Raw genomic sequence first — 27,928 nt, 5'->3', positions numbered from 1 at the left:
TATACTTTGGTGCTCGTACATGGGTTCAATTGGTTTTAAAGAATTGGTATACTTTGGACGATCCTCCAGAGATCTGAGATTAAATTTTTAAATGGAATTCGTAATTTGGGCGATGATTGCTCGATGATTTTTAAAATTTCTTTGCTCAGTTAAGATAAACTTAGTGAAGGATCGACTTTTGTGATCCGTTTTCGCGCTCGTGGGCTCACAGTAATTCGATTATGAGCGTTGGCTCGATTCAACGAATGGTGAATATTGAAAATTTTCGTGAATTTTGGTTGAAAACGTTTATTTTGGCGTGCTTAACGAGCTCCTGCGCAGCGGTGCTACAACGGGTCGACACATTCGAATTGACAATCGTAGAAATAAATTAAATGAAAAAGCATCAAGAGTAATATTTACGCATAGCTCGGCTCTCCCCTTTTGTTTCCTCCGGTCCTCGTGGTCAAAGTGCACAAAATTAGCGCGCCTCGTTCGTCGATTGCCGGATGGGAGGCGTTCGAATTGTGGGTTTTTCGGGTTTATGATTTCATTAGAAATCGCTTGGTGGGACGAACTTTCTTACCGTTTCCTTTAACAATGATGGTTTTATTGGAATCGTATTTGAGGCGCTGCGCGATCGGACGTACGCCGATCGAGGTGGCTCGAACTCGAATCAATAAAACCTTGACGTCCTCACGGCATAACGGGGCGCCCAGGTTGGCTCGTGCTCAGAGTTCCCGATGTCTTGCGAGCGCAGGCCTCGCTTGTGAGACATCTCGACTCGGCACGTTGTCCAGCTTCGGTCCACCTCGTCCGTATATCCAGGACTTTTGCTCTTATTTTCCTCAAATTTCATTCTCAATCAATAAACTAACGAGATTAAATACGAATCTCGCGCAATCGACGACACGAACGCGCTCGTCTATTTCCTCTCTCGCGGAGAGGAAAATAAAGAAATGATTAAAATCGATCGCGCTCTCTGCCAATCGTTGGATCTGTTCACGAATTTTCACGTCTCATTCTCTAAAGAATCGCTACTCCAATTGCTTAGCAGTTTGACCGTTACGTCCGGTGACGATTATAAATAATCTTGTCCAAGTTAAGTTCGCGTAATCATTACGACGAGCAAAACTGTAAAAATAGGGCGCGCGCGCCCGCAATCGCGATTTCACAGTGGAATCATTATTACAAATCCATGAGGGCGAAATGTCTCTTGAAGTGGCGTTTCCGGCTGAATATAACCCGCAAAAATGTTCTATTCTCGAACGATTCCAACATTTTGCCGCGAGTCCTGTCTCGTTAATATGGAATTACGGATCGTCCGATTCGTCTGTCCTCTCAATGAGTTCGATTATTTCGTTTGTTTATTTATTTCGTAAGAACGAGATTTTTCCGAATCATGCCAAATCAAGTTTCGAGCTTCGTGAACAGATCCAACGGGGACATTGTTTTGCAGATGCTCTCATCAAAAATCAATCTTTGCTGCATCGATTCTCCACGGAACTATGCACTTTCAATTATGTATTTTAGTTCGATTTTCGTTTATTTATCATGTAAACTGTTGAAACGAAAAATAAAAAAAAAAATAAAAATACACGAAATCACAGACACGATATATAAAAATCCCATGCACGCTCGCTGTACCTTGTATGAAATCGTATAAATAAATTGATAGTCTCTATTTTATATCTCGCATCAAATAAAAACGTAATTTGTTGCTGCTAATGCTGCTGCTGATGCTGCTTATTTATATACGTAAGCTTTTAGATTAAACGAGATTACGAGAAAGATAAGAGAGTGGCGGGGGGGGGGGGGGGGAGCAGTGGGATGTGGGAACGAGATGAGAGGAGTGCCAAAAGACAAAAAAAAGACGAAAATTTCAAATTAAAAACATTGATGCATTTACAAACTTGGGAAGCAAACACGTTCGGAGGCATTTTATTGAGAAGCCAATCGTTCACACTCCAAATACGAAATCTACATTTTTTCAATTGTTAATGAAAAGAAAAAAATGTTGAGGTCGAAAGGAGATAAGGTTCGATCGTGCTGCTAAAAAAAATAGCGTCAGAGTTTCCTTAACAACCGCACACGGAATCGCCAAACATCGATTGTATTGAAAAACATTTGAAAACCATTTCTGAACGAAATAAATGACTTTTGAGTTTCAAAAGATTTTTACTCAACGACTCGTTCAAGTAAAATTCAGCTCAATTGTATCCCTCGCAAGGAAATTTCACGTTTTTTTCTCGAAGCAAAAGCTCCGTTTGCTCGTGCATCGAGAATTTTCTGATACATGAATTTATTCGTAGTGAGAATACAAGCGACGTTTGGACAGCCATCCAGACGAAGGCTCGCTCAATTCTCACGAGCTGAGCCAACCTTCTCTGTCACTCAATTTGCAAAAACAAGGAACAAAACGAACTTAAAATGGGAAATAAATTAAGGAGAATTGTGAGGAAGAAAGAGAGAAATGAAATAGTAAAAATAAAACGGAACTGTAAGGGGTCAGCGTCCTGATGACGCGAGCTGTATACAATATTCACGATTAACCCTGGAAGCCTTACCGAGCACCCGCAGCACACGTTGTTTTTTCGTCCACCCTCGATGACTCAAGCCATGCTCGCACGTGCTATATTTTCCACCTATGTATTTACTCACGCACACCGTTCGAGTACGGGCTCGCAAAAACTCGCCACTTCCGGTTTCATCGCGTTGCTCGTTCTCACTTTACGGACTTCCGTCCTCTCCATCTGACCACCACGACCACTGGCATCAGATTAAATTGGACGGTAAACGTGTCTGTCTGCGATTGCGAAGTTGAGGACTGACGTCGTTCGACCAAAGGAGCAATCGTTTCGACCGATTATACAATAAAAATATCAGTTTGGACAAATATGCGTGTCTCAAAAGGCTTTTTTTTTAATTAAAATCTCATCAATTAACATTCGCAACTTTTCATTTTCAAACGTAAAATCTTTGATCGTTTCCAAAACATTTTCTTTTTACAATTATTGTTGTTTTTCCTTCTCGTTTGTTAACGAATCGATGAGTTTTTATTTTTCAAGTACTCGCAAGCGATTTTCGAGGGTTCAATACTCGAGAAAAGTCGTTTGCATATTGTTCAACGGTCGAACGACGTTTTTCTGAGGGTGCAGGGTTAAAAAGTGAATGGCAATGTGCATTTTTTCGTCGACTCCTGAACACGATTATTCGCAATAGTTAATGGCAATATTTATACAATCTTACAGAGAGTTAAGACATGATGAGACTCCTGTTGAAATCATGGGAATATTAAAAAAATGAAAATAAATCTGGAAGACTCGACAACCCTTACGATGAGACTCGCAACGTCGATGTATTTCAAGGCATCTTGCAAGCTGAATCATTGAAACACAATTGGAAAAAATTCGTCTGGCAGTCTCGCTGTATTTTGTAAACCAATGAAAATAGAATTAAGTATTCGTACAGCAGTGTGTTTGTCAGTGGCACTAGGTTTACTCCAAAATTGGCATATTTATTATAATTTTATAATTTATCGTTTAATTGGTATTGTATGGCCCATCTAAAGTGAACGTTGCCGTTCATTTTAGAAGGGGAGGTCCAGGAATTCGACGATTACTGCAATTGAGCTTTACCACCGAAATTCATGGAGAAAGAAAGAGAGAGAGAGACACACACAGGAGAATGAGAGAACGAATGAGTTGTGGAGGAGGGAAATGATCGGGTGATCGAGAGACGATTAGACGATTGAAATACATCGACGAATTTCATTATTTCACCGAACGTACCGTCGTTGTCTCAAAGCTTCGGTCCAGAGCTTCTCTGACATATTTGCGAAGCTTTGGGGCTCGATTCTATTCCGATGAGATACGAGAGCAATGAGAGGGGGAGTGTGGCGGGAGAGAATATTTCATAAAAAGCGTTGAGCAACGATTAAATTTCTCAATAAAACGTCTCCGAGCTCGAGTAGAGATGCATGACCAGCGAAAAGCAAATAATCAAAATTGGAGCACAAATAAACTTGAGACGAAAAGTGGGAAAGAGAAGGGAAAAGTCCTCGAGGATGAAAGTTGTTGTTATTATTTTTATTTTTATTTTTATTTTTTTTTATTAACGATATTCTTGTTTCATCCCCGGTAATCTGCGTCTTCGAGTCAGTTTAGCGGCGTCGAGAGCCTCGGAACGACATTGCGTTGGAGTCACGATTCGGCCATACTACAATAAACCACAAGCAAAAACCTCACAAATAAATGAATAAATGTTACTATCAAAGATCACGAGGAAAACTATGAACGACTTCACAGTGCCCTCAGATTTAATTAAAAAAACGACACGAAGACGTACACGGGGGAGTAATGATGAAAACGATTTAGGTCTTTCGCAATAAGCCAAACATCCAAGGAAATTCGTAACGATACTTATTCTCAAGACGCTTTTTTTCTATCAAGAAATGAAATTATTCCATTACGAATTTTACTAATGTTTGACATTCTGCTGAATAATCAATCATAAAAAAAAAAAAAGAAACGCAATAATTTTACCAACGTGAGCATCTTGTTGCGATCTGACCCTCCCTTGGCAGATATTTCCCTCGCCTGTCTAACCCTATTTATATTCAAACCCAATATCATACAAATTCATTTTACATGTAAAATATACATATTTATATCGATCTTTATGAATATGTGTATCAGCTATGTTTTATCAAAATACCTGTCGCAGATATATTCGTACTTACTCACCACATTTATACACCAACATTTATATATTTATTAACATATCATAGATAATACTATTAATATCGTACCCTTAGAGACCCTTTCGGCCCTAACTCCGCAGTACTTTTAGTATTAAGCCCTGTAAAACGAAAGCATGTGTGCATATTTATAATACCAGATACATATATACTTCACTATGTACTCGATACTCGACAATAATGTGCTATACTCTTCATCATGAAAACCACAACACTACTCAAGACCCATAATGACACTCGCCAGTATGTCGTAGCCCTCGAAAATGATTCGAGTAAATACGAATCGGTTTTCTGGGCACGTGACATTTTGTGCTGGAATTCCTTTCAGTTTGAAGTGAATTTTCCAGAGATTTTATTGCAGACTCGACATTGCTCAAAGGTTTAAGGCTTTGACGTGAAACCGATTATCCAAAAGCGAATGGTCGAGCGTACTGTGCTCGCAGACATTTTGCATAGCAACCTTCGGAAGAGGATTCGAATAAAAGTTCCAAAATGCAGTGCGAGCCGCGGTTAGAACGAGCCACTAAAGCTGGCGATTCTTGACTCGAACGATTTCTTTATTCGCCAGTTTTTCGTGACCATGTTTTTCGAAAGCGAGCCCAAAATCATGAGTTTATGCTTTTTATTAATTTTTCCGGACACCAATCCTCGGGCAATGTCAGAAGCGGGGAGAATCTCTCTCGTTTGGTCAAATACTGGAAATTCACTCGCACCGTGATTCGAGGGGAATCGAGAATTCACGCGAACAAGAAAATTTTGCTTTTTATGGATTTTTGTTAATATTCGTCTCAAGTTCCGAGGAAAATGCTACGACTCTTTAGATTTTTTATTTAGTATTTTAATACCGTTTTATTTATTCGCGTATCCGAGGGCTATTCGTCGCACATGACGCCCGATTACTCTCGCACCTTTTGGCCGGGACTCAGCGCAGAGAGATACGAGGCAAGCAATCGTTTTTGGGTTATTCTAAACAGTGTACTACGCCACTTCTTTCGCGATCGAACGGAAACTCTTTTCTCAAGCTTCCTTTTATTTTCCAACGTTTTTCATCGTTTCTTGGCGAAAGAAAATCTCGACGGCCTGACCTGTACCAGCAGCAGCGGACCGAGCCACGGTGACAAACACGTTTTTGATGTCTCCTGCTTGCTATATGACCTAGCAAAAGAGCGACGACACCTACGGAATATTTCGAAGACACTTTCGACCGAGTTCTTTACCGACGCATGTAAACTTTCTTGGACAGCGTTGTCTAACCATTTTTTTTCAAACCGATCGTTAGACTTTTTATTTCAATCAATCAATAAATAACGCTTGATTACTTTTTCGTTGAGTTTCGTTGATTTATGCTTCCAATTTCGGTGTTCTGCAACGTGGAAGATTTTTTCTTAGACACTTTTCTATGGTTTTGCCAGTAAAAATAATCGAATTGATGCCAAAATGAGGTTTTTCGAGATTCGTCGTGAAATGTGGCTCCTTCGGAGTTCGGCAATGGACACCCATCCGCACGCATTCACGCTTCTTGCATTTCCTGAGGTCCTTCGATCATCTTTCGAAGCGCAGAAGTCCATGAAAATTTGAACCCAGTCGTTGGACTATTGAAATAACGTCAATGAAAAATCGGTTACGTCGAAGTTCCGCGAGTGTTCAAAACTCATGAAAAAATCAGCTCTCCATTACCGAGAGAAACATCAAAAAGCCATTGGGAAGCATCGCATTATACGAGTTCTCATTAAATAATCAATTCTTTAGTATCCTCCTTAAAAAGGTTTTTGAAGAAAATCAATTCGGTCGAGCCATCGAACAATGTTTTGATAGACACGAATGTAAATGAACTTGGAACAGACGCGAAATATGTAAAAATACACGTGTTAAACTGTCAAAAAGTCCAGCAAGCTTTTCATTATGCGACGCCGTGTAAATGGGTCACCACAAATTCAGATTCGAGCATTAATAACTTCGGGAGAGATTCGGTCCGCAGGAAATGTCAATCCCACAATTCCCGAATAAATTCCCGATCCCTTGAAATTCATTTAGTCCGAAAAGTTGAATTTCGTTTAAACGTCTGATTTGTTACTCGCAGAAAACGGGGTATTTTTTAAAAATTCCCGTTGTCCAGTGCTTACTCGAATCTAAATGGGCCTCTCGATTGCCATCGTTTCACCGGGTAAACGAGAGTCGTTCGAGAGACAGCGCGAGTCTTTATAGTCGGTAATCGTTGTCGCGCACTACGAGTCAATGTTGGATGACACTCAATTTACGAGGGGAAAATAGAGATAAAAAATGTCATCGACTTCCATCGGTTTGTGGGGGAATTTGAATAAAAAGGATCATAATGAGATACGAGTCGAATAATCGGTTTCATGGCCGAATCGTTTGTCCTCGTAATTACAACAAATCATCACTGAAATGACAGAAAACATGCATGTTCACACACGAGCATCACAAATAATAAAAAACTATAAAAACCAATAATGACACTGAGAAAAATCGAATTTTCATCGTTTGCATTCGATTACCATCAACGAATCTTACGATTCCTATCGATTTTTATTCCCTCAATCGAATGTTATGAAAATCAAAATTATACGAACGATTCCCTGAAGAGGACTGCCGAATCTACTGATTTCATTCCAATTGACCAGAAATTCATCGAATCATCAATTCCTTTGTACGCTCCGAGTCTCGAGAGCCCAAAAACTTTTATTATAAATGAAAATCTCATTGCGGAACGTCCTCTGATTTTTCTCGGTTACCGCAACATTCAGCAACAACAACGACATTGATATTCCACCACTCGTTACTCCGCATCAACATCAATACAATGGATAGTCACACAATAAAACAGTAAACGATACAAAAATATATAAAACAGTATAGCTCAGTCCAACCCCAGTAAACCCTTTAGTGGAAATGTTTCATGAGTGTAGTTACAGTTACCGATTGGTTTCCTGCAAATTATCAGTTATATTAATAATGGACTGTACTTGTTATGTTTTCTATGTGTATACGTATATAATTAAGTCGATTAATAAGGGGCTTCAACAGAAAAAACCTAAATTTGTGAAGAAAGTATGAAAAAATAAAAGTCAAAGAGCCTGAAAGTGTTGTTGAAAAAACTCACATCGATTTTTCTTTCTGTTTTCAGCTGCACAGATTCCACAACGAGGAAGTAAGTATCAGCGAAATATTTGTCTCTTATTTATTTTATTCGACAACATTAATAATATCATTATGAAATTTTGTCGTCAACATGACGTTTAGATGAAAATCAATCGATTCCACTGTTTCTCGAGGGCTTTCAAATCAAATATTGGTTGAGATCACGGCTTGGTCTAGAGAACTTCGGTTATACGCAATATCGTGTCTTCCTTCATACAGCTTCTCTAATTATTTACGATGTTTTGCAGCATGCAAGAGGAAAGACGAGATGGCGAATCAGGCAGAACACCAACAGCCCGCGCCCAAGAAACCACGACTGGTTTTCACAGACCTTCAGCGCCGTACTCTACAGGCTATTTTTAAAGTGAGTACATTTTTCTCAAATTCATTGACTCGTCAGAGAATCATTAATTCTGTCGAAAGTGTCGGGTTTAAAATCGCTTGTTTTTCAAAATTCTCCTTAACAACGCTCTGAGATTCTCATTTCGTTCGTAGCTTCAATCAAATTCGTTCGAATGCTTTCACAAATTCAACGATGAATTCTCAATATTTTCAGTTGCAAAATCTGTGAATTAGGCGGGAAAATCCGTACTAGAAACGCTTTCGAAAAATATTAGTACGATTAGATTTTGTCGCGTAGTCGATCTGCGTTGTTATCCCCATTGGCATTTCCATGTTCTCAATGCGAATTGATGAGAGTTATTAAATTATATAATTCAACGAGATCTGATCGATACTCACACCTGTCATTCGACTGCTTGACGTGACGTTTCGAAAACATATAGTACAAAACCAACGCAACCTCGCGTTCGGCGTGCCTCGTCAGAAATTCAATTCACCTGTTGCTCAGGCTCGCACATACGCCACTTTTTGTGAACAATGTTGAGCTCTGTACCAAATGCAAAGTGAGATTCTTCATTTTCAGACCTTTGTCCCCGGCATATCTCTCGGAGAACCTTTTCGATCGTATTTTTTCGGATTTTCAGAGTACTCGTCGAATTCATTGTCGACCGAGGAACAAAGTTTGCGGATAGTTTCCATCCGAATTTCCTTGTTTGTGAATTTCGATTTTCAATGAACGTTATTTTTTCGAACATTTTCACGAATGCTCTATCGATTTTCCAACGCGTATCGTGTTTCCCCGTGCTTCATACTTTTGCTTAATTTCTTCGAGAGACAATCGTCGTTTGTGGGTGCCTAAACTACAACGAATTCGTTGAAAAATTTCCTATTAAAAAATAAAAAATAAAATAAAAAATAAAAAACTTGAGCAAAGCTCCTTTTGACAATCCCATTTTCCTATTTTGGATATAATTGACAAAAGTTTGACTAGATTAATTGAAAAACGGAGCTCGGAAAAGTGAGTGAAAACGATGATAATTCGTAATTCAACAGGATCAAAGTTTCAGTAAAAGCAACATCGTAGTTTTGCCTTCTTTTATCGTGTTCCGTAAAAAATATTAAACCAGAAAGAAGAATTAAGTAAAGAATTCGTAGCACCCCGCATCGACTTTGATGTTTCATGAAATTTGAAAAACCCTCATGAGTCGATGCAAGCGTACGAGTGGAAGTTGAGAAAGTACAAAAACAGAGCACGAGTGTGACGCCGCTCGGCGGGTTGCATTTCGTTAAAAATTTACAGTCTTTCATAGAACTTTCTGTCCTTTAGTGCCAATGATTTCGGTACCAGTCGTAAAAACATTTCGAGAGACCGAGGGAGAAAGAGAAGCGACGAAGAATATTTTTTTCATTTTTCTCTTCAATTTAGGGAGAAAAGGTTATTAAATATGTCAAAATTAGAGCTTGTAGCGAAGCGAGTACGTCATCGTTTCCATTTACACATATGCATATGGAGAAGATGTCTGACTCAACGTACGTGAGCGAAACCACTATCCCAGAGAACACAATTCCGCAAGCTCGTGGGTCTTGTCCACACGCAATGCCCCCGAGTCCTCTGTACGTCGAGCTGTTTCTTCGTGAAAAAAAAATGTACAAACAAAACCATGACGAACCTTGGAAATTTTATTTCTTCACCCTGGAATATTTTTCAGCCATCGAGGGAGCGTTTTAAAACGATTAATTCAAGAGGGAATCCCACTTATTTTCAGACGCAAGCACTGAATAGTCTTTTTACAGTTTTTCTGTTCAGAGTTTCGAGCCTCGCGTTTCTCATCGCGAGGGGAAGTTTTTTTCAATCTTTGTTTGCCGGGGTTCGTGTCTGCTTTCGTTTTTCTGTTATACATTTTGTTTTCTTTTGTGTAAACTGTCCTTGGATCGAGGCGTATCAAGCAGGTTCAATTGAGTTCGAAGAAAATTCGGTGGTTCGCTCCTTTTTTAATGATCGTGGAAGAAAACATGGGGAAAATGAAACAGCGAGTATCATTTTTGAATTTTCTCCCACCAGAGCCTCTAGAATTTTGCATATTTTGTTTTGCCTCTCTGAATGAAGTCGAATTTTGAAATTCTATCGATCGATTCTGCGCTATTGAACCTCGGAGTCATTCGCATACTTCGGAAAGACTTTTTCGTCACGCTTTTCTGTTAAGAAACCGTAGAAAGCTCCCTTCGCGTTGGCGAATCTATGAGAAAAGATACTTTTCTTATCTCGCCTGATAAAGTCGATTGGAATGTGCCTCGAGAAGTAATTTTTCCGTCACGGAATTTTCCTCCGGTCCGCAAACCCAGTTTCTTCGTTATTACGATGAAAATATTAGCGTTTTTGACGCGGAGGATCGATCGAGTCAATTTTTAGAGGAAACCCGCTCGCTCGAAAGAGCTTTTTTGGCTCGATTCACGATATGAAAATTTCATGTTTCAATGATGCGTGCGCTGTTTACTCTCGTTGCAAAAGTACGCATTCTTTCAGAGACAATAGTTCACGGTATGTGCGATGAATGCAACGTGTCGCGTATTGTCGACAGTCCCCTTCCCCTTGACATGACGATTGTAGGGTGAGTCCGACTATCGATCGACTCTTGAATAATTTCGTGAGAAGCTCTTTACCCCACGTTGCACATTTCAGTTACTGATTGTACGTGCACTTGAAGAAACCCTCACGATTTCGATATGTGCTTTTTCTCACTTTTTTTTATCTGTCCTCGTCTTTTCTCTCTCTCGCTTCTTCTCTCTCTCTCTCTCTCTCTCTCTCTGTCGTTCTGGTACTGGTTTAGAACGGGGTGGCGAACGGTATGATCTCTCGATTCGCTCATTACTATTCAATGTAACCCAGATCGAAATAGGAGCTCGTGACCCTCTCTCTCTCTCTCTTGCTCTCGCTTCTTTTGCACGATCTTTCCTTGTACGCTCAATCGACCTGACACATGCGGGAAAATCAGAGCAGAATTCGAAAATGAAAATTAAAAAGAACATCGGGACATCGCGATATTAACGCTCGGCTTTTATACCGCGCGGATCATTTTCTAACGCTCATTTCCTACTCTCATCACGAATTTCATACGATGGCTCGGGATTTCATATTTTGGAATTGAAAACTGTCGCGTTCGTTATACGAATATCCTTTGACATGGAAACAGGACTGGGAAATCGAATTACAAGAGAATTTCTTTGGAGAACTTTGGAGTTTCATTTTGAAATGATTTTTATCTCGATCTTTTTGCCAGTCATTTATCGCAGACTTCCTCAAACTCTAATCACCCCGAATTCCTTCGGAATAAATGCATGTCCCGTTTTTTATCTTCATGCCCTCGGAAGTAATTGAATAATAGACATCGTCGAGAAGCGTTTTCATTTCCGAGCATAAGAATAAGAAATTCCTTGGAGCTTCAGAATTTCGGAATTCACGTTACATTCGTTACAGAGACAAATGGGAGGAAGATTTCTTTATTCCTGATTTCGGGAATTCTGAATTCATTCGGTGCTCGAAATACTTGCATATTTGAGCAAATCCCTACGTCGGTTTTCCAAATTACAGTATTTTAAAAAGATTTTCACACACAAAGTTACTGCCAGTAGAAGCTCGCGCAGCTCTATCGAATGTCAGTATTCCCTTCGCCAATAATATCCGATATAATCGTTTATTTAAAAGGTGATACAAGCAGAGTTCGCCAGTAAATTCGATTAAAAATCCAATTTTATTTCGATTGTCTGCAATTATTCATGATTCCATTAAAAGAGCATGAAAAGCTCGAACAAAACGATCAGAAGGAACGACGCAAAAGAGTTCGAATAAAGAGTCGCAAGTCTCGAGAACATTGAGACGAAAGAGGCGAGAGAAAAATCACAGAAATTTCGTCACATTCATTTGAAAATTCTAAAATAAGATAATTTTTCAGGAGACGAAGAGGCCGTCGAAAGAGATGCAGGTGACAATCGCTAGACAGTTGGGCCTGGAGCCGACGACAGTGGGTAACTTCTTCATGAACGCACGACGACGCTCAATGGACAAGTGGAAGGACGAAGATCCGAAGAATCAGTCGGTCGACGAGGGACAATTATCCCCAAGTTTGGGTATAAGTCCGCGCCAACCAACCGAAGTTTTGTGACATACGTCCGACCACGAGGAATATCATGACGAGTCACCGGACGAGGATTTACCATTCTCGTAAAAAAGCGACAAAAGCGTATATTCTTTCGTGGAACAACGGAGAAAACAACTCGTTCGAGTAACATTGAGCACGGTTTATTGCCAATTTGCTTATTATTTTCACGAAACTTTGAGCTGACAGCAAGAGCCGCACCAATCACAAGTCGCGAGGCCTTAGAATCCAGATTTTTTACACGTTTAGCAAAAAATAAGAACAACAACAACAAAGCTGTAGCGAAAGAAAGATGAAAAAGACGGGAAAAAAGAAATTGCAATAATGAGCCTCCTTCCACGTGCTGTGAGCCGTTGTTCGTAGAAAAAAAAAATATATATACACGAGCACAGCAAACGAAGAAAAGAATAATCTGAAAAGAAAAAAATCAATGTTCTCGAAAGCTGCCACAAGGGTTGCTCAGCACACCGCCAAAAATCCGAGCAAACAACTTAAATTCTCGATCAGTCTGACGTTTTAATGTAGTGCCATAATTTGCCATAGTAGGCGATAAGATTCTCATCTTAATTTATACTTTTCTTAGCTCTCATCGACAAAGACGAATAGTTTCGTGTCACTGTGTCGTGTTCTAGTCCCCACTTAATAATCTGTCGTAGTTCTGTCACAAGATCTGTGACGCGATCTAGTCAAAATTTTGGTTTTTAAAACGAAGAGATAAGCCCAGCATTCGTTGCAAATTTTCAATTCGCAGAATCGCCTTTTTCCTTCAGCTTGTTCGTGGAGGAGGAAAAATATGTTGATTCGAGGGAAAGAAGTTGAAGCGAATTGAAAATTTGCCGTTGTTCAGCTCGCAATCGCGATGAAGTTTTATTTTTTATCATTTTTATTGCACATTTAATTGTTTTCTTTTTTAGAGATTAATCTAAGTTCCTCATAAGTTTAGATTTGACGGTTGAAAGTTTTTAATTAATCTGTATATTCGATATTTTTGAACTTGTTGTAAGCGTTCACGTGAATCGAGAATACAGTTGAGAGCTTTGGGGATGTTTGCTCACGCAACGACGAGTGGCGGCTGAGCGTAGCGAAACGAAAGCAATATTAGACTCGTCAATTCCTCGTTGGTCACCCAACACACAGTGAATAATAATAAATTATAACAAAGAAGAATAATAAGATGAAGAAATGAAAAAACAAAACAAAACGATTAAATAAAAATAGAGACCGAGAAAATACGTGAAGGAAAACGTAATACGTGCGATTGCGGTGCTACACGGACGTCGCACGTGTAACCAAGTGATATAAAAAAATAAATATAATAATGATTATTATTATTGCTATAAAGGAAATAATAAAGAAATACTAATTTATCAATGTGGACGCTGCTAAAGTGCCGAGAGATGATTTTTGACAGCTCGCGAGTGTACGACGTTGCGCGCGTCGAGTGTGAGACACTGTGTGTATTTTTGTTTTTTTTTTTCACCATTTTCCCTTCGTGGGATTTACTTAGCGTCTCGACCGGTGCCATGCTCTGCTTAATGTACATATTGAACAAACTTTTATTACGAAAACAACAAGATAGAAAAAAACATTACAAAATAATTTGAAAATGAAACACTCTACGGATTGGAAATCAGAGAAGGATACGACGTTCTCTGTTGTAGCTTTCCTCGGTATAATCATCATGAAAAACTGAACGAAATCATTCCCAAAAGGAACGCTTCGATTGGTCAGAATTTAAAAAATCATTCTTGCGGGATCGTATTATCTTTTTACTTGATTAGTCACGTCAACTGACATCTTCGTTATTTTTATTCGCAAAATAGTTTGCCACATATTGAAATTTTAAGCATACGAAAAGATTTCGAAGCAATGAAAATTGGACGTTCGTGTGAAACAGTTAATGAAAATTGATTTGAAAAAATCTGTCTGCGCTCAAGATTTGATGGGGAAAAATGTAATTTTAGAAATCTGGCTTCACGAATCCAACGAATCGAATAATTTGTCAAAATTGAAATAGCATCAAATGGGAAAATCGACGATTGAAAAAATCGTAAAAAATGATGAAATGTTGCGAGAAAAAATGAATATTTTCAATCTCAAGTTTTGAAATCGTTGAAAAAATTGATAAGAAATCGTAAGAAAAGGGTAGAATGAATAAAAAGCGAGAATGAAGCGTCGTGTCATTCGCATTTGTAAAAATAAAAAGAGGTTGAGTGGTGAGAGGAAGGGGAAAATTCATCGTACCAAAACGTGGTCGACGTGACCGACGGATTAAGATCATATATAGTACAAAGTAAACATATACTAATTGTAACGTTGGTTTAATTAAATATTAAGAAAAGTGAGGATGGAAGGAGCTAAAGAAAGAAGATAAATGAGAGATAAAAAAAGGAGCGTTTCGTCAGAAGTTCGGTCGAAGTTATGGACAGAAATAAAAACAAGTGCGATTGATAAAGAAAAATTTGTTTTCTCTATATGCAGAGATTGAGGTGAAGGAAAGAAACAAAACGAACCAAAAGATCCTGTTAAGTGTCTGAGTCATCGGTAGGAATTGAGCAATAAAATATATGTAAAAAGAAGAGACAAATTGCCCTGCAGTAGCGTCCTGTGCCTCGCGTTGATTTCTCCTCGTGGTGATTTCTCGATTGTAATAACAAGAACAAGAAGCAGGCATTGATCGATCGTTCACTTTTTCGAAGGCTTTTATCTACTGTCCCACCGATAATTCTTTTTTCTGATCAAACTCCTGTCACAAATATCCTAAAGAATTCAAGCTCTTTCGTACCCTCAAGACACATTCTGTCAGTGATTTGAAAACAATTTGTAAACTCACCAGCAAACATTTCGCACAGCAAACGAAGCGTACAGTTCGATGAAATTCCCTGAAATCGACATCGGACAGTGTCGAGATAAAAAAAACCTTCAAAATGTCCACGTAAAATCATTACTCGAGCGAAAGATCATACGAAAATGCAAAGACAGATGAACAGCAGCAGGACGAGTCGAGGGATGAGAAAGAGATCAGTTAAATTCGTCGTCTCTTGTAATTGTAAAATAATTCTGTAAATACAATTTAGTTGGGAAGACAAAGTTTTATTATTATTATCATCATCATCATTATTATTATTATTATTATTGCGAACATTATTGCCATTATTGCTATTATCGAATCATCATTATTATAATTGCTATTATTATTGTTAGTATAAAACAAAAAAATATAAATACCAGTCGTTTTTGTTGATTAACAAAAACAAAATGAACAAAGCTATAAGCAGAAATACCAACATACACGTTACGCCAGACACTATAGACAAAAAACAACAAAATAAGAGAAATTGTAAAACATTATTGACGACATGGACACACTTAGTTACGCAACGTAAAATTAAATGACGAAAAAATCATAGTATAATATTATTTATAATGATAATATATTAAAATAAAATGAGTAATATATTAAATTGAGTATATATATATATATATATATATATAAATATATAAATATGGGAAGAAGGTTGACTCGAGATTTTTCGTGACAAGACTATAAAACGTCGAGTGACCGAGTTATCACACAAAACCCACCCAATCCGGGGGAACAGAATAATAATTTTGACGGCTCTCAGTCGATAAAGATATTAATTGATTGAACAATTAATTCATAGTATTGATTACGTTCTAATGAAACGAAATGATAATCTATTTATATATATATTACAGTAGAGTACGAGGGTACTCTGGTTTCAAAGAAAAACAAATACATTTTATTAAATAAATGATTGCAGATGGGAATAAACGGTTCAAAGCATTATTCAAAGAAATAGAAGAAAACGCGGTTTTTGCAACACTCATGCTCGTTTAACAATTCTTCATCGTTTCGTTCGACGCTCATGGGAGGAATAAAATTCTTGGAGAATTCACTGAAGGAAAAAATCAGTAGAAAGGAACCGGGACACTGATCAGTTTAGAAAAAACTAGTTTCTAGTGTCGAGTGCAATTCTCGATGAATATTTTGAACGAAAAATCAAATACGTTATTAGCTCAACTTTTTTCTCTCTGTATTTGTGGGAATTGGAACAAAAAATGAAAATTTTCAAGCGAAAATGTATCGAACAATCATCCCTCTCGATTGAGCGTCGAATTTTCGAGTTTTTTCAATTATTTTGAGCGGAAGTTAGGTCTGTCTGGTGATTAAACTGCTGCCCCCGATTATGCGAGGGTCTGGGAACGTTTTTGGCAACGTTCTTGAGACGTTTACATTAGTCTGGCTCGAGTTTCGAGGCGTCTCCTCGTTTCGTGTTATCAAGAAGGAGAAACCATATTTTTCTAAAGCTCGTTGATCTTCGCAGTTACGAAGAAGATGAAAAAAAATGAAAAAATAAAGGAAACAAAAAGAATCTTCGATAATTCACCCCGTCAATGAAGAGATACTCGGCTCATTTATTGGCAACGTGTAAATTAAAATGAAAAGTGAAGAAAAAAAGAGAGAGAACGAAAGATAACAAGCAAGAATTTAAAAAATAATGATAAAACAAAACTTACCACAAATTGTAAAGATTAATCGTATATTTATATTGAGATACTCGACACATATCCAACGGATTAGGGATTAATGACAACGTACAATACGATTATTTTACCTCGATTACTTCAAAGCGGGATTGTATTCCTTCGTTCAACGATCAATTACCTTCTTTTTTCTTTCACCTCGAAAAATTTGAATTTATTTATCGCAAACGAGACTTTATTCGATTCGAGCGAGAGATCGGGCGAGACAATTGTCACGTGTTGACAAATAAGTTTTACATAAAAAAAACGACCGATTGGGACTGGAACAATGAAAAAAAACTTCAAAAGAACAGAATCGCCACGAGAGCTCGAACGTTTAACACAAATTGTACATCCGGTTGGTAGTTTCATTTGGAGCAGAAAAAAAACACTCAGAGACACAGAAAGACACGAACACACACACACACACACACACACACACACACAGAAACACAATGTTGGAAGAAAGGAGGTAAAAAAAAATATAAAACAGTTCGCACGACAATAAGGTATCGAATAGTTGACGAAAGAAGAAAAAAAAGAAGAAAACATTTTTTAAAATAAACAAAAACAACGTAATGTAAAATACAAATGCAAAACCAAGTATACGTTATTATATTTATTACGAGAACCATCGTACAGACGCGCAGGACGATTTATATGACGGTGAGAGTTGGTTTGTCACGAGATAAGGAGAGAAAGAGGCAAATTTTCGAGGGAAAATTTGAAACGATAAACAAAAACAACAACAAAATGCAACAGAGCAACAGAGTCACTGAAAACAAAAATCAACTTTCTTTCCTCATATCGTCGAACTACCGAGGGGCCCAGTTAATAACGAGAAACTCTCTCGTCGTGTGTATTCGAGAATATTATATGATGGAGAACACGAGGAAACCGACTCGCTGTAGATTTATAAATAAAATAAATAATTTAATATTAGAACGCGACAGTACCAAAGAGAAAAAGAGCGAGAGAGAGAGAGAGAGAGCGAAATGAAATAAGGAAAATGTGAGAACAGGGTGACTGGCCGTTTTAGCGGAAACTACATGGTAGGTGAATCGTATTGGTGGAAAGTTCACGTAAAATACCAAAGGATTAAATTTAATGGAAGATGAAGAAGAACCTTAGCGTACTGGAACGATCCATCATACATTATTATTTGTACATGAATTATCTGTCGATGCGAGAAGAGGAAGAAACCAAGAGAGAAGAGAGAAAAAGGTCGTGGTTATGAACCCGGAAGTTTGTAAAATATTAATATTATTATTTCTGTACGTAGGCAAAATTTTTGTACATGTTGGAATCGCTCGAGAAACGCTTACGTTTCATTTTTCCTCTCAATTTATTTCCAAATATTTCGAAACGTGTAAATTAACCGAAACAAATAACGAACGTGTTCCAAGCATCTCGAATTTTCAAGTCAATTTCGAGGGGGAGTCTAAGCGCGATTATTGAAACTATTTTCACAGAAAAAATTAAGACTTTTAAGATACAAATGAATGGATAAATTAAATAAGAACGTAGCCTCGAGCTGCTTCGTAATTTCGTTGCAACAACCCCGCGAAACGACTCTCTCCCGAAATGATTGTTTTCCTTTCTTCATGCTTTATTTACACTTTTTACAATACGATTCCAACATAAAAATAATGTGTAACTATGTAATAGACACATTCGAAAAACGATTCAAGACGTGAACAACTGTAAACTACTGTAAACTACAATGTTACTTACGTTTTACGAAGAGCTTATTGTAGTCAAGAATTATTAAACACAATTTAAGTCGTGAAGGTATATTTGAGTGTAGCACTACGAAAGAAAACAACAAAAAAAAATGAAAAAAAAAAAAAAAAAAATAACAAAAAACAAACAAACAAATATCTTACAAAAAAAATAATACGAGCAAACAAAAAACCTCTTTACACTTTTGCACGAAACGGTGTGTTGTAATTGAAACAAAAAAATTAATTATTGAGAACATGTAATTAACGTTTTATTACTTAGCAATTAAAACTTAATTTATTTATGATTCGTCGTAAAAATTTTGTGTTTTGGGCCCTTTGTAAATGTTCTTTTAATCTCTTTCTCGAAACGTTATTATTTAATTTTATTGAGTCGCGTTGTGATGCGGATTTTTAATTTCGTTGCTATCGAAAGTTGGGTGGGAAAATAATGACAGTCGTATTGAGAAATTGAATGCTTTTTTCTTTCGGAATTTTGGGAAGATTTTTTTGGCATCGGCTCTGTAGTTGAACGGACCTTTTTATACACAGCATTCCGCGAGCTTTTTTATCTCTCGAATCTGTCATTTTGAAAGCTCAATTCGTGTACGCTGGGATTCCGGTGATCGATCTGCCGAGTATCAAGGCGTGCACGTCGTCCGTACCCTCGTAAGTTATCACGGATTCCAAATTCGTTGAGTGTCTCATTACGTGATACTCGTCGGAAATTCCATTCGCTCCGAGAATGTCCCGCGCCACTCGGGCGATATTCAGGGCCTTCGATGCCGAGTTTCTTTTGATGAGGGAAATCATTTCTGGTGTTGCTCTAGAAATTGATATTTTAAAAGTAAAAACAACATTCAATGATGAGCTTTTTCGTGCCGGAAATATTTCAATTCCCTTGCGCGATTCAATAATTTTGCATTTTCTTTCTTCGAAGAGAGGATTGACAGTGAAATTAGAAACGAAACTTTTCAGTTTTTTCGTCCCCTTAACACGAGAATTCCCATTCGTGCTCCCTTCATTCAATTTTATTTCGACGTCGAAATGTATCGACTCACCTTCCCTCGTCCTTCAGCCTTCCCACACGAAGACAAGCCTGCAAACCCGTGGCTATTTCCATCATCATGTCAGCGAACTTTTTCTGTATCAATTGATTCGCTGCCAATGGCCTGTCAAATTGTTTTCTATCGAGAGTGTACTGAACCGCCAATTTCATACAAGTTTCGGCAGCCCCCAAAGCACCCCAGGCGATTCCGTAACGTGCTCCATTCAAACATGTAAAAGGACCCTGTCGAAAAATCAGTCGACTTCTTGTCAGTTCGGCCAGACTGAATCATTTGAAAGATTTTTATTGAAGTTCATCAAAAATTGGAGGATTGCATTTCGAATGAAAAGCTCCCGAAATATTCGTGAGTGAAAGAATCGAAATCGATTTTTCAAAATTTATCTTTTCAGTGTTCAATTATTAGGAAAATTGGAATTCGATGAATTTGATCTCTACCGAGCTCCATTTTTGAATTGTTTCTCCGCAGGGATTTCGACTTATTTTTCTTTCGTCAAGTTTAGATTAATGAAGATTTCTACACGATTTTAAAACGTTTTGACAGGTAAACCGAGTCCTCGTCAGTCGATGAAATCTTACCCTGAGACCGGTCACATTGGGCAGAAGATTTTCAGCTGGAACGACAACGTCGTCCATCAAAATCATCCCCGTGGTCGATGCTCTCAGAGACAATTTTCCCTGAATTTTAGGTGTTTGGAGACGTTCTTCATTGCCCTTTCTCTCGACGATGAAACCTCGGATTTTATCGTCCTCGCATTTAGCCCAGACCACAGCGACGTCGGCAACCGGAGAATTCGTGATCCTGTATCATGGACGAACGATGCGAATGAATAAATGATCGAAAACGATGGTGACATACAAATGTGGAAAATGTACGAGCCATGTTTTGCTGCCTCGAAGTTTGTAGACTTTTTTATCCGCGTCGTAAACTGCTCGGGTCACCATAGATCCAGGATCGCTGCCATGATTCGGTTCCGTCAGTCCGAAACAGCCGATCAAATCACCTTTAACTTAAATTATCCGGAGATCAGTGCTTCGTACTCGAATCTGATGATTTCTGTCGAATTTATTTAATTTCATTAGTCTTTCAATCTTACTGAGCTCCGGTAAAAATCTTTCCTTTTGCTCGGACGATCCCCAAGACTCGATAGCCGTTGTAGCGAGGGACTGCACGGAAAATGCAGACCGATAACCACTGTCGACCGACTCCACTTCGCGGGTCAAAAGCCCGTAGGCAACCGATGAAATTTCAGCCGAACCGTAACCCTTTACGGTGCTCCCAAGAACTCCAAGTTTTCCAAATTCTTTCATTATTGCCTTATCAAAATGCTCGTTTCTGTAGGCCTCGGTAACCCCTGGCAAAAGCTTTTCTTGACAATACGCTCGAAACTGATCACGAACCATTATCTCCTCTTGGGTCAACTGCGACTCCAGATCGAAAGGATCCTGCCAATCGAAGGACGCTGCAATTCGTTTATTCACCGGTAAGATTTCTCCATCAATTTTTTATCAAGAACCTCGAAAATTAAAGTTTCCAAAGTTTTCTACGAATCATTCAAATCAATTTTGCTGCGATCTCAAAAAATGCGTTTCTCCGTAATTCTTGTAATGACAGCCCCAACATTTGACCACTGACAGTCCTTGGAAAACTAAAAAAACGTTTGCAAATTATCAAAAAAACCATAAAAATGTGTTGTCAAAAATATTTTTCCTTTTCCTCGAACTTCAAACCATTATCCAATAAATCATAAAAACTCTAATAGCGCCGAGACGATTTTTAGATGCGATTGGTCCTGGTTTTACCGACATTCCTTCAAAATGAAGCTCGTCTGAGAACCACGACGAAAACGGAATCGTCGTTACCGACGGATCTATAGATCGCATTCGAAGCCGAGCTGCGCGCCATCTTCAGGAAAAGTGAGCAACCAATTTGAGAAATACGTAGCACTCTACAAACGATAACGAGTTTGTGTACCAAGTTGAAGTGAATTACGCGAGGATTTCTATCAGTCTCGTTGTTTTCGTAGTGATTAGATTGATCGAGTCTAGATCATGAGATAAGATTTGTGAAAAATAAACTCACATTTGTTGTTGTGCCACGACGAGGCTGATATCACTGATGTGCCAAGATAATTAATTAAGAAATAATACGTTTGTGTCGAGAAAGCAAAAGAAAATATTTTATGCACGAGGAAGTCATCTCGCATGATCGAACAATCATTCGAGGCACTAAAATCTTTTCGAAATCTGTTCACCAATGAAAATTTAATGGAAGGATACGCCTGGTAGTTTCCTGCTGAAAAAATCTCCCGAATTTGAGTAACAAAGTTTGAGTTCGTAACGCCATGCTGTGGGGTGATAATTTTACCGAGGCTTCGAACTGAAATCCAAACGTTGGGACGTTACACAAGACACTGAAACAGCGCTCCACCGTCTCGACTGGGATATCTGTTTATGCTTATCATATGACCCCTCCAGAACTTTTGGATCCAGCGTATCGACATTGATTCGACAAACATGAGGCTCCGTCGCTGTGTATCTTTGTGTATTCTTCATTGCATCGATGCACCTTCTCGCTTTCGTGGTATTCGAATAGGAGAGTGACAAAAATGAGGAGTAGGAGTGTAAAATGATCTCGAGAGATCCTGGAGACGTTCGAAGCCATTTCGAAATGATCTTTTTTTCACATTTAAGTTCAAAGACTCCCATGAAATCTCTTGTTTTGACTATTTTATTGAAAGCAAAACTGGAAAATCGGATCTGACATTAAAAAATTGGTTCGCAGCGAGCTAGAAATTTCATTTTAGCACAATTTTTATACACAAATATATATAAAAACTGCCCTAGTCTTTAGGAATTCTGCACACTCGCATACTCCCTCGTTCTTCTGACCAAACTTCACACCTTCCACCCACACGATCACACGATATATTGCACTCAATATTTCCAATTAGATTAAAACTCAACTCCGTAAAAACAGTTAATTCACGCGTCAATTCCTTAACGCTCGATCTCCCAAGTACGTAAAAATATCCAACGAATATTCAAAAAGCCACATCTACGTTGCAAATTCGTATGAGAATTTAGTGAGTTTTTTTTTCATTTTCTCACTAAGATCAGATCGAGAAAAAAATCGTTTTTTTCCATACAATCACGATCCTCTTTGGATGTGGGTAAAAGAAATTGTTCTCTACGAATTTTCAAGAAATGTAGGCTCGAGCAGATTTTTTCTTGAGCATTTTATAACGAACCTTAAATCGTAAGAATCAAGAAAGTTTGGGATCGTGTGCTCCCCTAGAGCGGGTGATTCAACTCGCGCATTCCCTCGCCATTATCGATCCCTCGTTTGCGCGTTTACAGGGCACGGGGAAAATTGACCACCGTGTTACTTTCGGGACTTGGAACTTACGGAATAATTTATGTGTTAACGCACAAGCGGTAATGGTTTCATCGAATCGACTCTCGGATGCTCTGAACTACCCCCCAAAAAACTTCTGTTCGCAGTCGTCGAACTCTCTGATCGCGATAAGATTTCGTGTGTTTCGAGCAAAAACCACGTGCGCCACCAACTTCTTGGGGTCGCTGATGAGCGTCAAATCGCCTGATTTGTTGGTCGCGTACAAAATGTCCGTAAAGAAATCAATCGGTACGGTAAAGTTCGATAAATATGGTAAAAATGTTAAATAGATTCAGGCATAATTTTAGCGTTTCGGATGACCAGGAAAAACGTGGAAAATCTTTTCATACAAAAGTATTGACGTTTCGATGGGAAAAATGAATTTCCGCGTCTTCAAACTATCAGAGCGTCCTCCTTAAGAGCAGGGCCGTCCGGCATTTGTTGATTGAAGACTCTCACGTTGTAGAATAAATAGCCCAGAGATTCCGTGCATGGTCGGACCAGAGCGTGAGTGCAGGCAGTGAAGAAAGTCCTTGTTGCGGCACAACTGATTTTCCAGACTCGTAAACACGGAGCGAGGCACCAAATATGCTGAAATATAATAATTATTAGCATATTTTATTATTTTATTATTTCCCATAATAATGGGCTAAAGTGAGGGCTGGTTGAGGTTTGCTGTAGCATAAAACCATTCGAAATATTCGATTGCAATAACTGCCCAAGTAACATGATCCAAATCCATTGATAATCATCAATATCACGTTCACAAATAAATGATTGACACATTTTATAGATTCCCATGAATCCTTTGAAAAACTCACTTGAAACGAGAGGCAGGCGAAACTGCAGCCCAAAAAAAGTGCGACGATCGGTGCGACGAGAACCGAAAGAAAAATGTAGCAACAGCCCCTGGACAAACGAAAGCAATGACCGCTTAATCGCCAAGCACATTCGGGGCTTCGAATCCCTTCGGGTTCGCCGATCACGTCGTCCCACATTACCTGTCAAATTTATGTCGATCGTTTGCTGATAATTCGTATTTATTTGCCCGAAGGAAACGGAGTGTGCAAAATAATGGTTGATGATAATTTAGGAATTCTTTCGCCCCATCGAAGTGTGACTGACGTTACACGTTACTTCGTGAGTGAGGAAAAAACGAACAATTTTTCAAATAAAAAATTTGATTCGCGCCGAGGCTTAAATCCCAGCATATTCATGGTGCAAAAACGATTCTTTTGACAATCCAATGAGTGAGAGATGAGAACAAACCTGTAGATGCTGATTGAGATTATTCGGATCTCGATCCTCGAGATCGACGGCGCTGTCGACACCCATCGAAGACTCGGGTTTTTCCATTCGCGGTAATCTAATGTTCCGGAAAACTGCAGGGCAAGAAAAAACGCTTCTCAAACGACTGTACATTTTTGTAGATAAATAACGATCATCAGTTTTAATGTGATCGGCGCGATTAAGGAGTACCGATCAGATCGCTCGCGGTACGTTGTGCGGTCATGACAAAATCGTCGACTGAACGCGAAGAAAAGGCTATAAGTTGGGCTCGTGCAAGTACTCGGGAAAACGTTCCATTGATTGGGCACATATGCATTAAATAATGAATCGCTAAACAGCCCCCGCGAGCCCTCGGAGTTAAGTATCGCGGAGAGTTTGAAGCGCGAGGCTACAGCAAACTTCGCCTCTAATCCTAAAGTTCAAATAAGATTTTCGAGGTCGTACCTGCAACCGGTAATTTCAAGGTTCGCGCTTTTGAAACGTAGCTGCAATATTCGCGATGCTCAGATCCCTGCAAACTATTTTTGTTTATGGCTATAAGTAGAAATTCAACTTTTCATATACAAAGCTTTTGCATATTTCTATTTCCTTGTAGTTTCTACTTGCCGCGGCCAATTAATGAATTGATAAAATAACGATCGAGAAATTAAGCTCACTTTCACTGCGTGCAATCGAATCGTCGCCACTCGCACCTCCTCGCTCCTCAACCCCTTAAATAGGCGTTTATTCAACAGTTGCAAAAGTTCGTTAACTTTTATTTCATCAACGAACCCCGATCCTACGAACTAATACTCGAATTCTCTCTTTTTTAAGCGGTTTTTTTCACTCCCAAGCTAAAGGCCAATGTGTTTTGTTATTTGCGAAGCAAAGTTATGTACTGCTGTTTGAGATCAGGCTTTTGTCGAGTTTGGTATACACACAGGACACTTTACGTGTGGCAAATCCGGCAAAGGCTCTCTCTGATGTATACACACAAGTGGTCAGCGGTCAACGCGTCTGCGCGCTCGAGTTAACACATGCTTTTTCAACCCCCGAGACCACGGAATCGCTTTCACCCTCTCTATTCTAACAGGTACATTCGATCCGGGAAATAAGCGCGTTCGCGCAAAGCGTATCGACGTCGTTTTTTCTATACACAGTTACGAAGGATTTTTGACACGCAAGGTACGTGTGCCTGTACATTTTATCATACATTTTACAAGAGCTTCGTACACAGGAAGTGGGACGAATATTGGTCAGCGATTTCGGAGTCGGAGAAGACTTTCGATTTTATTGTTTGGAGAATGATCGTGCATTTCTGATCCCACTTTCGACTGGACTTCGCTGGGTGGAGGCGCCCCTGGGAAATGAAATCCTCATTTAGTTTTTCGAACAATTTATTTTTTAAATAAATCGATGCTGACTTTTTTACGAGCGTTTCTAGAATTGCTTATGCGGTTTACGAGGAAAACATTTATACATTTGAGGCCGAATTGTTCGTGCGGAAGGGTCTGGCCGGTGCTGAATTTTCAAAATGCTTTCAGCAAAGCTTCGTTGTCAGATTGATCTGGGAATGAGAATCGATTTGCAAATGTTTCATCGATCAAAACTGAATTCTACGATTTCGTGTATTCGTCGAGATTTTCTGGAGAATCTGCTCCATTTTTCAATCGATTTTAAAGCATCGCGTTCGTTTCGTCACTCAAAAAATCCTCTCCGACTTGAGCTTGCAGGTTTTGAAAAAGTGAGAAGAAATTGGGTGCGGAATAGTTTTGCTTTTTTTCTTCAAATTTCGCCATCTCGTTGTTGGCAAAGGAATTGCACAGATGGCGCACCACGTCCCTCCGCGCGCGACTCGAACCGAATGAAATTTTTTACCGACGGAGTGCTGCCGTTCGAAACACTTGGCTCTCCCTCCTCGGGAGGTCTCTGACGACATCGAAATTAAGCGCGATCTATTTAAAGCGACTTGCTGAGTGACAAAGCTCACATTGTCCTGCTATTGACCTCGGCCGCCACATCATCGTTCCAAGGTGCCATGAATGATTGTACAATTATAGACTGCAGCGATCAAATCAACCTCGCGTGAATTTAGATGGTCCCCATCGCGAATGTTTCAGCAGATAAATATATCCAGCGAAAGAATGACTCAATTTAATGATCGTGTGGTTTCTAAGTTTTTCAAAGGATTGGAAAATCCCAAAATGATTTTTCCATCAACGAATTTCACGCAAATTTCACGGAGAGAATGAAATTTGAAAAATTAACGTCCAGTTACGACAGCGCGGTGACGAGCTGCAATGCTTGATATTATTATGGGAAATAAATTGAATTTTCCTATGAAAAAAATAATACTCATTGTCCACAGTAGGAATTTTGTAAATTTTAGTATACGCTCTGTAAATTTCATTATCTGCAATATTTACTATTATGAAACCGAAAATTCGTCAAAATATTGAAAGTTTTATGGTGCGTTAGTGGAATGAATTTTTTTCGTTAACTTGTCCCCGCAGTCAAATATATGCAGTAAATTTTACCATGAATTACACGCTAAATATTTAATTCTCCCCGTGTTTGTATCTGCGATGTGATATTCCAACAATCATTTCGAGCACTTGGCCATTGCAATGAATCAACGTAATAATCGAAAATGCTCATAAATAAATAAATTTATTTGCATCAAAAATCATAAAAACATCAAAATAATACAGCAACGTCACGATAAATATTTTCTAAGCATTTCCACATGAATTTTTTTTATAATTATTGAAGAAATAATTGAAGGACGATAAATGTTTCGTGATAGTTTTTAAGTGATGGTCATCGTCATTGAGTGGTGGAATATTGCATAAATACGTTCATTTAGTGCTGCGAATAAGACATTAATTATAGTGATATAAGTGAATGGTTTAATAATTAACGATGTCAATAAATAATAATCGATTGGATAACATGCTGAGTTCATGGTGCGATTTTATTTAAACTGCATGTATTTGAGATTGTAATTATCGCCAATGCCTGTGCACGTGCTTGAGCTTCGATGCGAGAAAGTTATTATATTCGACACGATTCCCAATAATTTGCCGAGTGTTTTAATTGATTGACCTCCGTCCTGAAACTGCGAGCGCAGGTTGTGGACTGACACGTGTGTACATCTCGGGAGTGTGAGCATCCGTGGCGAATTTATTCGCAGTGTCAAAATCGCTCTACGGAATTGTTGTGAGCGTACAGAAAGGCCGTTATTATATTTCGATTAAGTGACAAAAGCTTTCTCGTTTTTAAACGAATTACTCTCATGGCCGTGTATCGACGAACAAAGAAACGTGCGAGCTGCACCGTGTGCATGCTCGCACCGGGTAAACGCACTTTGGACAGACGATACATTCGCTCCAACTTATAATTGGCTGTTTCAACGATTTACCAACGAAGAGCATAAACTCGTCGACGCTAAAGGTTCCTCGCTGTCACATTGAAATTTTTTCGTTCGTTTTCCCTCCTCCGGCGTTCGTCTAATTATTTTGACCTTTCGATCCT

General features: G+C 38.8%; 3 protein-coding genes across 6 annotated transcripts in view; 1 reads left to right on the top strand and 2 right to left on the bottom strand.

Moving 5' to 3' along the window:
• The window catches only part of onecut, a 59,686-nt gene extending 40,716 nt beyond the window's left edge, over positions 1-18,970 (top strand). Inside the window, exons 2-4 of the mRNA XM_043427903.1 lie at positions 7,884-7,907; positions 8,146-8,261; positions 12,190-18,970. Coding sequence (XP_043283838.1) covers positions 7,884-7,907; positions 8,146-8,261; positions 12,190-12,399 — 350 coding nt within the window. The 3' untranslated portion in view covers positions 12,400-18,970. The remainder of the gene's footprint in view (positions 1-7,883; positions 7,908-8,145; positions 8,262-12,189) is intronic.
• On the bottom strand, positions 18,906-22,153 carry LOC122415622 (glutaryl-CoA dehydrogenase, mitochondrial). 2 transcript variants are annotated; one of them, XM_043427905.1, is made up of 8 exons: positions 22,009-22,125; positions 21,812-21,844; positions 21,532-21,677; positions 20,826-21,191; positions 20,609-20,738; positions 20,308-20,530; positions 19,724-19,953; positions 18,906-19,488 (listed from the first exon to the last, which is right to left on the bottom strand). In XM_043427905.1, the coding sequence occupies exons 4-8, from the start codon at positions 21,130-21,132 to the stop codon at positions 19,260-19,262; spliced, it is 1,119 nt and encodes a 372-aa protein (XP_043283840.1). In that variant the 5' UTR covers positions 21,133-21,191; positions 21,532-21,677; positions 21,812-21,844; positions 22,009-22,125; the 3' UTR covers positions 18,906-19,259. The 2 variants fall into 2 exon arrangements, with proteins under 2 accessions (XP_043283840.1, XP_043283839.1); XM_043427904.1 differs by lacking the exon at positions 21,532-21,677 and having other exon boundaries at positions 22,009-22,153.
• A 295-nt stretch (positions 22,154-22,448) lies between these two features.
• On the bottom strand, positions 22,449-25,349 carry LOC122415625 (caveolin-3-like). Of its 3 annotated transcripts, none has more exons than XM_043427909.1 (4): positions 25,294-25,349; positions 24,395-24,507; positions 23,947-24,126; positions 22,449-23,716 (listed from the first exon to the last, which is right to left on the bottom strand). In XM_043427909.1, the coding sequence occupies exons 2-4, from the start codon at positions 24,479-24,481 to the stop codon at positions 23,519-23,521; spliced, it is 465 nt and encodes a 154-aa protein (XP_043283844.1). In that variant the 5' UTR covers positions 24,482-24,507; positions 25,294-25,349; the 3' UTR covers positions 22,449-23,518. The 3 variants fall into 3 exon arrangements, with proteins under 3 accessions (XP_043283844.1, XP_043283843.1, XP_043283842.1); XM_043427908.1 differs by lacking the exon at positions 25,294-25,349 and adding an exon at positions 25,072-25,282; XM_043427907.1 differs by lacking the exon at positions 25,294-25,349 and having other exon boundaries at positions 24,395-24,643.
• Between the last annotated feature and the right edge of the window lie 2,579 nt (positions 25,350-27,928).

The sequence above is a fragment of the Venturia canescens genome, chromosome 9 (assembly GCF_019457755.1).
Source record: "Venturia canescens isolate UGA chromosome 9, ASM1945775v1, whole genome shotgun sequence".
In the NCBI taxonomy this organism is placed as follows: Eukaryota; Metazoa; Arthropoda; class Insecta; order Hymenoptera; family Ichneumonidae; genus Venturia; species Venturia canescens.
Note: the sequence above shows the minus strand (reverse complement) of the source record. Positions and strands in the feature narration are given on the sequence as shown.

Coding starts and splice junctions, on each gene's coding strand:
- LOC122415625 (XM_043427907.1), bottom strand. CDS start 24,547: ATGTACAGTCGTTTGAGAAGCGTTTTTTCTTGCCCTGCAGTTTTCCGG. Junction 24,127..24,394: donor ATCTCAATCAGCATCTACAG/GTTTGTTCTCAT, acceptor TAAATTTGACAG/GTAATGTGGGACGACGTGAT. Junction 23,717..23,946: donor TCGCCTGCCTCTCGTTTCAA/GTGAGTTTTTCA, acceptor ATTATATTTCAG/CATATTTGGTGCCTCGCTCC.
- LOC122415622 (XM_043427904.1), bottom strand. CDS start 22,075: ATGGCGTTACGAACTCAAACTTTGTTACTCAAATTCGGGAGATTTTTT. Junction 21,192..21,811: donor GTCGTGGCACAACAACAAAT/GTGAGTTTATTT, acceptor AACGAATTGCAG/CGTCCTTCGATTGGCAGGAT. Junction 20,531..20,608: donor CTTCGAGGCAGCAAAACATG/GCTCGTACATTT, acceptor TCCATGATACAG/GATCACGAATTCTCCGGTTG.